This window comes from Pseudophryne corroboree, chromosome 8, assembly GCF_028390025.1.
Source record: "Pseudophryne corroboree isolate aPseCor3 chromosome 8, aPseCor3.hap2, whole genome shotgun sequence".
In the NCBI taxonomy this organism is placed as follows: domain Eukaryota; kingdom Metazoa; phylum Chordata; class Amphibia; order Anura; family Myobatrachidae; genus Pseudophryne; species Pseudophryne corroboree.
Window position 1 is genome coordinate 28,696,612 of NC_086451.1, and position 13,139 is coordinate 28,709,750.

At 46.2% G+C, this 13,139-nt stretch overlaps 1 protein-coding gene across 13 annotated transcripts in view; it reads left to right on the top strand.

Annotated features, from left to right (window-relative positions):
- GRIN1 (glutamate ionotropic receptor NMDA type subunit 1) overlaps window positions 1–13,139 on the top strand; it is a 200,942-nt gene that overhangs the window by 93,221 nt on the left and 94,582 nt on the right. For all 13 annotated transcript variants that reach the window (XM_063936138.1, XM_063936140.1, XM_063936141.1 and 10 more), the window contains 4 exons: window positions 104–278; window positions 2,572–2,716; window positions 3,521–3,604; window positions 10,488–10,623. In XM_063936138.1, the coding sequence (XP_063792208.1) occupies window positions 104–278; window positions 2,572–2,716; window positions 3,521–3,604; window positions 10,488–10,623 (540 nt within the window). The remainder of the gene's footprint in view (window positions 1–103; window positions 279–2,571; window positions 2,717–3,520; window positions 3,605–10,487; window positions 10,624–13,139) is intronic.

The window sequence follows — 13,139 nt, forward strand, 5'->3', positions numbered from 1 at the left end:
ACCGTACAAAGGGAAATAGAAACTCCAAACATGGAATATGTTTAAGTCATGTATATTGGTTTGAAGAATTGTTGGTTTTATCATGTTTCTCTGCTTCCTGTAGGAGTTATTGGTCTCCAGCTGATTAATGGGAAGAATGAATCTGCTCACATAAGTGATGCAGTGGCTGTTGCAGCGCAGGCCATCCACGAATTGTTCGAAAAGGAAAATATTACAGATCCACCAAGAGGTTGTGTTGGAAATACCAATATCTGGAAAACAGGGCCGCTCTTCAAGAGGTGTCTACATGCCTTTCAATAGTGATGTTATGTAATATTAACTCTTAAAATAAACCTGTCACAGACACAAGGTAGAGCGTAGATGGGCAAAAGGTGGCTACGACTGTAAAAAGCAAGTGATGAATTTGAGTAACGTGAGAAAGTTGGAAGGGAGTTTTGGCCAACACATGCGATCTGAGAGCACCTGGGGCATTAAATATCTATTTGATTGACTAAATGTGTTTTATTGTTTTACATTTTGTGAGCTGAACTGGTTTGTACATGCCTATTAATTTTCTATGAACTCGCTGCATTAATAATGCATTACCTGGTACCAGTTATGAGGCCTGACAAATATTCATGAGGCCTGACTTATATATGAGGCCTAATATTTATGAACCCCTGACTCTTATTTATGAGGCCTGACTTATATTCACGAGGCTAGACCAACATTCAAGAGGCCCTATTTATGAGACCCGACCAAACAAATATTAATGAGGGTTGACTTATATTCATGAGGCCTGGTAACATTCATGAGGCCTGATTTACTGTACATTCATGAGATCTGACTAATATTAATTACATAGGAGGCCTGCCAAAGTTTCATGAGGCCTTACTCATTTTTTATGATGTCTGACTTATTTTTTATGAGGCTAGGCCAAAATCCATGATGCCCTGATGTATATTTATGAGACCTGACTTATATTCATTGGGCCTGACCAACATTTATGAAGCCTGACAAATATTCATGAGGCTTAACTAATATTCCTGAGGTCAGACTTATATTCATGAGGCCTGATTAAAATTCATGAGGCCTTGCTTATAGTTATGAGACTTAAATAATATTCCTGAGTCCAGACTTATATTTATGATGCCTGACTTATATTCCTGAGGCCAGACTTATATACGTGAGGCCTGACTAATATTCATGAGGCCTTGCTTATAGTTATTATTTTTGAATAATATTCCTAAGGCCAGACTTATTTTCATGAGGCCTACTAATATTCATGAGGCCTTACTTATATTCATGAGGTTTAACTAATATTCCTGAGGCCATACTTGTATTCATGAGGTTTAACTAATATTCCTGAGTCCAGACTTATATTTATGAGGCCTGACTAATAATCCTGAGGCCAGACTTATATATATGAGGCCTGACTAATATTCCTGGGGCCAGACTTATATACGTGAGACCTGACCAATATTCATGAGGCCTTGCTTATAGTTCTGAGGCTTGAATAATATTCCTGAGGCCATACTTATATTTATGAGATCTGACTAATATTCATGATGCCTTGCTTATAGTTCTGAGGCTTGAATAATATTCCTGAGGCCAGACTTATATTCATGAGGTCTGACTAATATTCATGAGGCCCTGCTTATAGTTCTGAGGCTTGAACAGCCTGGACAGCCCCCGGCTCCCCTCCTTGCACTGATAGATGCCGTGCGCATGCGTATGGCATCTATTCAGTGATCAGCTGCTTTACAGAACATAGCAGCGATGATCACTGGCTCTCCCAACTGTCCCCCACACTGCGGCCCGCGGGTGGGACAGTGAGACAGTGTCCAATTAGCGGGACTGTCTCGCTAAATTCGTGACACTTGGGAGATATGATGGAGCCTTATATTCATTCATGAGGCCTTACTTATATTAATGAGGCTTGACTAATATTCCTGAGGCCAGATTTATATTCATGAGGCCTGCATAAGGCTCCTGAGGCCTGACATTCATGAGGCCTGCATAATATTCCTGAGGCCGGCATAATATTACTGAGGCCTGCGTAATATTCCTGTGGCCAAACTTATATTCATGAGGCCTTACTTATATTAATGAGGCTTGACTAATATTCCTGAGGCCAGATTTATATTCATGAGGCCTGCATAAGGCTCCTGAGGCCTGACATTCATGAGGCCTGCATAATATTCCTGAGGCCTGCATAATATTACTGAGGCCTGCGTAATATTCCTGAGGCCAGACTTATGTTCATGAGGCCTGGCTTATATTTTTGAGGCCTGACTTATATCTAGGAGTCCTGACTAATACTAATGTGGTGCTAGTTTCCCTAGTATAGATCGATGGATGCCTCCACTGCATGTAGGTGACAGGTTTATTTAAAGATGTGTTTAGCGTCCATACCTATTGTGTCACCACATAATTCCATATCAACCAATCACTGATAGGAAAGTGATAAATGAGGTAATAAGTAATTAAATAATACATTAATGTCCATTTTGCAATGTAAAAACCCTCTCAGCTACAGATACAACCACGTGCACAAATAACACATTTATGCTCTATGCTCGGTGGCCTTAGGGTGCTCATGTCTTCCAAGTACCCAGAGGGAGTCACAGGAAGAGTTGAATTTAATGAGGACGGGGACCGGAAATTCGCTAATTACAGCATTATGAACCTTCAGAACCGTAAACTCGTCCAAGTCGGGATCTTCAACGGCAGCCATGTGAGTCCAACAAGAATTCTTATAGATACCAAATGGAATAAAACACCTACACAGGTTTAATCCAACAATTGTGTTAAAGTGCACCTGCTAACATGGCTGGAGTGACCATCGGGCAATCTGGCAAATCCCACAAGGGTTGATTGCCTGATGGGCCGCTCCAGCTGTCTGAAGGTCTGACCAAGCACTCTGCTTTGCCGGCATGCTTAGACAGGGGTGGGTCATGAATCCACAAACCACAGCCCTATGACACATGGCCAAACCCCCATGATGCATGGCCACAAGCCTTTTTCCATGCACGGAAACACTTACGGCGCAGTGCCAGAGCTTGAACATAGGGCCTAATTCTGAGTTGATCGCAGCAGCAGTTGGGCAAAACCATGTGCACTGCAGGAGGGGCAGATATAACATGTGCAGAGAGAGTTAGATTTGGGCGGGGTGTATTCAAACTGAAATCTAAATTGCAGTGTAAAAATAAAGCAGCCAGTATTTACCCTGCACAGAAACAAAATAACCCACCCAAATCTGACTCTCTCTGCAAATGTTATATCTGCCCCCCCTGCAGTGCACATGGTTTTGCCCAATTGCTAACAAACTTGCTGCTGCGATCAACTCAGAATTACCCCCATAGTCTGTCTGCAGTGCTAATATGATACGAAAAGATTTAGAATTATTTGTGCCATAAGAGTGAAGGGACATACTAGTCTATAACCTATAAAAGTTTTAATTACATTGATGGATATGGAGGGACAAATCTTTCCCAGCAAAATGTGACTTCTGAGTCCGAAGTGTCTTTGTATTTTGCAGATTTTGCTAAATGATAGAAAGATCATTTGGCCGGGCGGTGAAACCGAGAAACCGCAAGGCTACAAGATGTCGACCAATTTAAAGGTACAAGTGTAGAATTATGATGTGTCAGCAGCGTTAGAGCCTTGAGCTGCAGAAATGGGCAAACAATTCATTATGACTGAAATATAGCGACTCCTGGTTCCGTAAAGATCACACTTCACTATTCCTGTCCATGAACTATACAGTTTGTAAAGGGCTCAGTTTCTACACATAATTGCTTGCAGTAGCTGCTTTTCTATCCAATCTCCCTCCCCTGCACTTTTTCTGGAACCTTCCTATTGCCATTATATTTCTACCTTGCTAATAATATTGCCACCGAATGCAAATTTTACTGGCCTGCCACGGACAGCTATAATAACTAGAGATGAGCGGGTTCGGTTTCTCTGAATCCGAACCCGCCAGAACTTCATGTTTTTTTTCACGGGTCCGAGCGACTCGGATCTTCCCGCCTTGCTCGGTTAACCCGAGCGCGCCCGAACGTCATCATGACGCTGTCGGATTCTCGCGAGGCTCGGATTCTATCGCGAGACTCGGATTCTATATAAGGAGCCGCGCGTCGCCGCCATTTTCACACGTGCATTGAGATTGATAGGGAGAGGACGTGGCTGGCGTCCTCTCCGTTTAGACACTTGATTTACTAATTTTGGGGAGCATTAGGAGTACTCAGTAGTGTACAGTGCAGAGTTTTGCTGATAGTGACCAGTGACCACCACTTTTATTTATAATCCGTTCTCTGCCTGAAAAAAGCGATACACAGCACACAGTGACTCAGTCACATACCATATCTGTGTGCACTGCTCAGGCTCAGGCCAGTGTGCTGCATCATCTATATATATTATATATCTGTCTGACTGCTCAGCTCACACAGCTTATAATTGTGGGGGAGACTGGGGAGCACTACTGCAGTGCCAGTTATAGGTTATAGCAGGAGCCAGGAGTACATAATATTATATTAAAATTAAACAGTGCACACTTTTGCTGCAGGAGTGCCACTGCCAGTGTGACTAGTGACCAGTGACCTGACCACCAGTATATAATATTAGTAGTATACTATCTCTTTATCAACCAGTCTATATTAGCAGCAGACACAGTACAGTGCGGTAGTTCACGGCTGTGGCTACCTCTGTGTCGGCACTCGGCAGCCCGTCCATAATTGTATATACCAGTGACCTAACCGTGGTTTTTTTTTCTTTCTTTATACATACATACTAGTTACGAGTATACTATCTCTTTATCAACCAGTCTATATATTAGCAGCAGACACAGTACAGTGCGGTAGTTCACGGCTGTGGCTACCTCTGTGTCGGCACTCGGCAGCCCGTCCATAATTGTATATACCACCTAACCGTGGTTTTTTTTTCTTTCTTTATACATACATACTAGTTACGAGTATACTATCTCTTTATCAACCAGTCTATATATTAGCAGCAGACACAGTACAGTGCGGTAGTTCACGGCTGTGGCTACCTCTGTGTCGGCACTCGGCAGCCCGTCCATAATTGTATATACCACCTAACCGTGGTTTTTTTTTCTTTCTTTATACATACATACTAGTTACGAGTATACTATCTCTTTATCAACCAGTCTATATATTAGCAGCAGACACAGTACAGTGCGGTAGTTCACGGCTGTGGCTACCTCTGTGTCGGCACTCGGCAGCCCGTCCATAATTGTATATACCACCTAACCGTGGTTTTTTTTTCTTTCTTTATACATACATACTAGTTACGAGTATACTATCTCTTTATCAACCAGTCTATATATTAGCAGCAGACACAGTACAGTGCGGTAGTTCACGGCTGTGGCTACCTCTGTGTCGGCACTCGGCAGCCCGTCCATAATTGTATATACCACCTAACCGTGGTTTTTTTTTCTTTCTTTATACATACATACTAGTTACGAGTATACTATCTCTTTATCAACCAGTCTATATATTAGCAGCAGACACAGTACAGTGCGGTAGTTCACGGCTGTGGCTACCTCTGTGTCGGCACTCGGCAGCCCGTCCATAATTGTATATACCAGTGACCTAACCGTGGTTTTTTTTTCTTTCTTTATACATACATACTAGTTACGAGTATACTATCTCTTTATCAACCAGTCTATATATTAGCAGCAGACACAGTACAGTGCGGTAGTTCACGGCTGTGGCTACCTCTGTGTCGGCACTCGGCAGCCCGTCCATAATTGTATATACCACCTAACCGTGGTTTTTTTTTCTTTCTTTATACATACATACTAGTTACGAGTATACTATCTCTTTATCAACCAGTCTATATATTAGCAGCAGACACAGTACAGTGCGGTAGTTCACGGCTGTGGCTACCTCTGTGTCGGCACTCGGCAGCCCGTCCATAATTGTATATACCACCTAACCGTGGTTTTTTTTTCTTTCTTTATACATACATACTAGTTACGAGTATACTATCTCTTTATCAACCAGTCTATATATTAGCAGCAGACACAGTACAGTGCGGTAGTTCACGGCTGTGGCTACCTCTGTGTCGGCACTCGGCAGCCCGTCCATAATTGTATATACCACCTAACCGTGGTTTTTTTTTCTTTCTTTATACATACATACTAGTTACGAGTATACTATCTCTTTATCAACCAGTCTATATATTAGCAGCAGACACAGTACAGTGCGGTAGTTCACGGCTGTGGCTACCTCTGTGTCGGCACTCGGCAGCCCGTCCATAATTGTATACTAGTATCCAATCCATCCATCTCCATTGTTTACCTGAGGTGCCTTTTAGTTGTGCCTATTAAAATATGGAGAACAAAAATGTTGAGGTTCCAAAATTAGGGAAAGATCAAGATCCACTTCCACCTCGTGCTGAAGCTGCTGCCACTAGTCATGGCCGAGACGATGAAATGCCAGCAACGTCGTCTGCCAAGGCCGATGCCCAATGGCATAGTACAGAGCATGTCAAAACCAAAACACCAAATATCAGTAAAAAAAGGACTCCAAAACCTAAAATAAAATTGTCGGAGGAGAAGCGTAAACTTGCCAATATGCCATTTACCACACGGAGTGGCAAGGAACGGCTGAGGCCCTGGCCTATGTTCATGGCTAGTGGTTCAGCTTCACATGAGGATGGAAGCACTCAGCCTCTCGCTAGAAAACTGAAAAGACTCAAGCTGGCAAAAGCACCGCAAAGAACTGTGCGTTCTTTGAAATCCCAAATCCACAAGGAGAGTCCAATTGTGTCGGTTGCGATGCCTGACCTTCCCAACACTGGACGTGAAGAGCATGCGCCTTCCACCATTTGCACGCCCCCTGCAAGTGCTGGAAGGAGCACCCGCAGTCCAGTTCCTGATAGTCAGATTGAAGATGTCAGTGTTGAAGTACACCAGGATGAGGAGGATATGGGTGTTGCTGGCGCTGGGGAGGAAATTGACCAGGAGGATTCTGATGGTGAGGTGGTTTGTTTAAGTCAGGCACCCGGGGAGACACCTGTTGTCCGTGGGAGGAATATGGCCGTTGACATGCCAGGTGAAAATACAAAAAAAAATCAGCTCTTCGGTGTGGAGGTATTTCACCAGAAATGCGGACAACAGGTGTCAAGCCGTGTGTTCCCTTTGTCAAGCTGTAATAAGTAGGGGTAAGGACGTTAACCACCTCGGAACATCCTCCCTTATACGTCACCTGCAGCGCATTCATAATAAGTCAGTGACAAGTTCAAAAACTTTGGGTGACAGCGGAAGCAGTCCACTGACCAGTAAATCCCTTCCTCTTGTAACCAAGCTCACGCAAACCACCCCACCAACTCCCTCAGTGTCAATTTCCTCCTTCCCCAGGAATGCCAATAGTCCTGCAGGCCATGTCACTGGCAAGTCTGACGAGTCCTCTCCTGCCTGGGATTCCTCCGATGCATCCTTGCGTGTAACGCCTACTGCTGCTGGCGCTGCTGTTGTTGCCGCTGGGAGTCGATGGTCATCCCAGAGGGGAAGTCGTAAGCCCACTTGTACTACTTCCAGTAAGCAATTGACTGTTCAACAGTCCTTTGCGAGGAAGATGAAATATCACAGCAGTCATCCTACTGCAAAGCGGATAACTGAGTCCTTGACAACTATGTTGGTGTTAGACGTGCGTCCGGTATCCGCCGTTAGTTCACAGGGAACTAGACAATTTATTGAGGCAGTGTGCCCCCGTTACCAAATACCATCTAAGTTCCACTTCTCTAGGCAGGCGATACCGAGAATGTACACGGACGTCAGAAAAAGACTCACCAGTCTCCTAAAAAATGCAGTTGTACCCAATGTCCACTTAACCACGGACATGTGGACAAGTGGAGCAGGGCAGGGTCAGGACTATATGACTGTGACAGCCCACTGGGTAGATGTATGGACTCCCGCCGCAAGAACAGCAGCGGCGGCACCAGTAGCAGCATCTCGCAAACGCCAACTCTCTCCTAGGCAGGCTACGCTTTGTATCACCGGTTTCCAGAATACGCACACAGCTGAAAACCTCTTACGGCAACTGAGGAAGATCATCGCGGAATGGCTTACCCCAATTGGACTCTCCTGTGGATTTGTGGCATCGGACAACGCCAGCAATATTGTGTGTGCATTAAATATGGGCAAATTCCAGCACGTCCCATGTTTTGCACATACCTTGAATTTGGTGGTGCAGAATTTTTTTAAAAACGACAGGGGCGTGCAAGAGATGCTGTCGGTGGCCAGAAAAATTGCGGGACACTTTCGGCGTACAGGCACCACGTACAGAAGACTGGAGCACCACCAAAAACTACTGAACCTGCCCTGCCATCATCTGAAGCAAGAAGTGGTAACGAGGTGGAATTCAACCCTCTATATGCTTCAGAGGTTGGAGGAGCAGCAAAAGGCCATTCAAGCCTATACAATTGAGCACGATATAGGAGATGGAATGCACCTGTCTCAAGTGCAGTGGAGAATGATTTCAACGTTGTGCAAGGTTCTGATGCCCTTTGAACTTGCCACACGTGAAGTCAGTTCAGACACTGCCAGCCTGAGTCAGGTCATTCCCCTCATCAGGCTTTTGCAGAAGAAGCTGGAGGCATTGAAGAAGGAGCTAAAAGGGAGCGATTCCGCTAGGCATGTGGGACTTGTGGATGCAGCCCTTAATTCGCTTAACAAGGATTCACGGGTGGTCAATCTGTTGAAATCAGAGCACTACATTTTGGCCACCGTGCTCGATCCTAGATTTAAAGCCTACCTTGGATCTCTCTTTCCGGCAGACACAGGTCTGCTGGGGTTGAAAGACCTGCTGGTGACAAAATTGTCAAGTCAAGCGGAACGCGACCTGTCAACATCTCCTCCTTCACATTCTCCCGCAACTGGGGGTGCGAGGAAAAGGCTCAGAATTCCGAGCCCACCCGCTGGCGGTGATGCAGGGCAGTCTGGAGCGACTGCTGATGCTGACATCTGGTCCGGACTGAAGGACCTGACAACGATTACGGACATGTCGTCTACTGTCACTGCATATGATTCTCTCACCATTGAAAGAATGGTGGAGGATTATATGAGTGACCGCATCCAAGTAGGCACGTCACACAGTCCGTACTTATACTGGCAGGAAAAAGAGGCAATTTGGAGGCCCTTGCACAAACTGGCTTTATTCTACCTAAGTTGCCCTCCCACAAGTGTGTACTCCGAAAGAGTGTTTAGTGCCGCCGCTCACCTTGTCAGCAATCGGCGTACGAGGTTACATCCAGAAAATGTGGAGAAGATGATGTTCATTAAAATGAATTATAATCAATTCCTCCGCGGAGACATTGACCAGCAGCAATTGCCTCCACAAAGTACACAGGGAGCTGAGATGGTGGATTCCAGTGGGGACGAATTGATAATCTGTGAGGAGGGGGATGTACACGGTGATATATCGGAGGGTGAAGATGAGGTGGACATCTTGCCTCTGTAGAGCCAGTTTGTGCAAGGAGAGATTAATTGCTTCTTTTTTGGGGGGGGTCCAAACCAACCCGTCATATCAGTCACAGTCGTGTGGCAGACCCTGTCACTGAAATGATGGGTTGGTTAAAGTGTGCATGTCCTGTTTTGTTTATACAACATAAGGGTGGGTGGGAGGGCCCAAGGACAATTCCATCTTGCACCTCTTTTTTCTTTTCTTTTTCTTTGCATCATGTGCTGATTGGGGAGGGTTTTTTTGGAAGGGACATCCTGCGTGACACTGCAGTGCCACTCCTAGATGGGCCCGGTGTTTGTGACGGCCACTAGGGTCGCTAATCTTACTCACACAGTCAGCTACCTCATTGCGCCTCTTTTTTTCTTTGCGTCATGTGCTGTTTGGGGAGGGTTTTTTGGAAGGGACATCCTGCGTGACACTGCAGTGCCACTCCTAGATGGGCCCGGTGTTTGTGTCGGCCACTAGGGTCGCTAATCTTACTCACACAGCTACCTCATTGCGCCTCTTTTTTTCTTTGCGTCATGTGCTGTTTGGGGAGGGTTTTTTGGAAGGGACATCCTGCGTGACACTGCAGTGCCACTCCTAGATGGGCCCGGTGTTTGTGTCGGCCACTAGGGTCGCTTATCTTACTCACACAGCGACCTCGGTGCAAATTTTAGGACTAAAAATAATATTGTGAGGTGTGAGGTATTCAGAATAGACTGAAAATGAGTGGAAATTATGGTTTTTGAGGTTAATAATACTTTGGGATCAAAATGACCCCCAAATTCTATGATTTAAGCTGTTTTTTAGTGTTTTTGGAAAAAAACACCCGAATCCAAAACACACCCGAATCCGACAAAAAAAATTCGGTGAGGTTTTGCCAAAACGCGTTCGAACCCAAAACACGGCCGCGGAACCGAACCCAAAACCAAAACACAAAACCCGAAAAATTTCAGGCGCTCATCTCTAATAATAACATGAGCTCTCTTCAAGGTAAAACCAACAATATGTGTTTTTTTTTTGCCCTTTGATCCACAGATAGTTACCATTCACCAAGAACCGTTCGTGTATGTGAAGCCAGCGCTGCCAGACGGTTCCTGTAAAGAAGAGTACGCCATTACCGGGGACCTGATAAAAAAGGTCCCTTGCTCAGGACCCAACGATACCATCCCGGGTGAGCAGGGGGCTGTCCTGCTGGCATATAGAATACATACTGGGAATGTCATCCATTCATTTCTGCTTAGCCATCGTTTCACTAAGAGGGGTCTATTTATGAAGCAGTGAAAAGTGTGGAGAAGTGAGCCAGTGAGGAAGTTGCCCATGGCAACCAATCAGCTGCTCCATATAATTTTATAGAATGCACTTTATAAATGTTACCTCAACACTGATTGGTTGCCATGGACAACTTCTCCACAGGCTCACTTCTCCACTCTTTTCACTGCTTCATGAATAGACCCCAGAGTCATTTACGCACTGGGAATAGGGCTGACTTGCAATGTGTGTTGATGTGCTGAACTCAGTGCCGTAACTAGGTGTGGGCAACCGGTGCTTTGCCCACAGCGCATTTGCCCTGTGGGCGCACACCGTCCGCATCCACACTCGACTAGCCGCCTTCGTAATATGTATATGCAGGACAGTTGCGGCGCTGTCCGTTGAATACATTACAGGAGGCAGCCGCAGCGCCTCTCCCCAGTGTGCTTACCCCTCCCTCATGATGCTGGCGACGGCGGGCAGCAGCACCTGGAGCAGGAACAAGTGAGGAGACCAGCGGGGATGGGGGCGGAGATGAGCGGGAGGAGACACAGGACAGGAGCCGGCGAGAGAGCAGCGGGGAACAGGCAGGCTACATACAGTACTTGCACGCATATCCCCCCTGCCCGCCGGTTTAGTAATTCAAGGCCTCCTTTCCCCCGCTTACCCTGTCACTTACTTAGTGTACCCGCTGGTGACGCTGCGCCAGCCCTTCCCACCCTGTCTCTTTCCACCTGCCGCTGCCGTCACCGAGAAGCCCGCAGTTATGTGTATGCTACTGCCGGGCACAGGTAGTGTGTGTGACAGACTGCAACAGCCACCTTCAGCCCCAACGCTATGCTGCAGACAGATACCCTCGCCTTGGTGGGTCCTGACAGTGGCATCCTTATCGCTGTTTCTAAGTCCAGTATGTATGTATGTATATTAAAAATACATATATATATATATATATATATATACACACATACATATATATTGGGGGACTCTGCCTGCCATAATGTGTAAAAGGGGGACCTATCCTGCCGTAACGTGTAAAAAGGTGGACGCTGTCTGCCGTAATGTGTAAAAAGGAGGCGCTGTCTGCCGTAATGTGTAAAAAGGGGACGCTGTCTGCCGCAATGTGTAAAAAGGGGGACTCTGCCATAATGTGTAAAAAGGGGACGCTGTCTGCCGTAATGTGTAAAAAGGAGGCGCTGTCTGCCGTAATGTGTAAAAAGGGGACGCTGTCTCCCGCAATGTGTAAAAAGAGGAACTGGCTGCCACAATGTGTAAAAAGGGGGACTGGCTGCCGTAATGTGTAAAAAGGGGGACTAGCTGCCGCAATGTGTAAAAAGGGGGCCTGGCTGCCGCAATGTGTAAAAAGGGGGACTGGCTGCCGCAATGTGTAAAAAGGGGTCCTGGCTGCCGCAATGTGTAAATAGGGGGCCTGGCTGCCGCAATGTGTAAAAAGGGGGCCTGGCTGCCGCAATGTGTAAAAAGGGGTCCTGGCTGCCGCAATGTGTAAAAAGGAGGACCGGTTGCCGCAATGTGTAAAAAGGGGTCCTGGCTGCTGCAATGTGTAAAAAGGGGTCCTGGCTGCCGCAATGTGTAAAAAGGGGGACTGTCTGCTGTAATGTGTAAAAAGGGGGACGCTGTCTGCTGTAATGTATAAAAGGGGCTCTACCTGGTGTAGTGGCGCTACTGTGCAGCGTAATTTGAATAATGTAGACTACTGTGCACCGTAGTATGAATTGCTATTATTTTGTGGCCACGCCCCTTCCCCGCGAAGCCACGCCCCTATATATTTTTTGCGCGCCTGCGGCGCGCACTGCCCCTATCTTACATGGGGGGGGGGGCCCCCTGTCGTTTCTTGCACACAGCGCTAAAATGTCTAGTTACGGCACTGGCTGAACTTAGTGCCACTTATGCTGCCCAAGGTGCCCGTCCAAGTCACACCCCCATAGAATCAGCCGCCATCTAAAGTTGTGGATTGATAGATGCTCTGGAATATGGGAATGGCTGAGAAAGTAAGAATGTCGCGTTAAAACCTAAACTCCCAATATTTTACCAGGACTTCGCCGGTAATATAAACATTTTCAGTCTTTTAATTGTAATTAGGGGCGGATTCAGGGCCGCACGCTGCTGCGGCCGCTTTAGCATCCATTGTCATAGTTGCGTCTGCGACTTTACGCTTATGCTAGTAAAAGCCCTTCCCCTGATATACAGCCGTGCGTCTGATTGCGCCGAGACTAGGAGGTCTATTTACTATGCCTTGATGGAGATAAAGTGGACAAAGATAAAGTACCAGCCAATCACCTCCTAACTCTCATGTTACAGGCCGAGTTTGAAAAATGACAGTAATTAGTTCTCCATCCAAGGCAATAGACCACTGATTCCCCTACTTTGTGCATCTTTAGATGCTACAATCCTTCATGGTGCGTCTGAGTTTGCAAGCGTTTT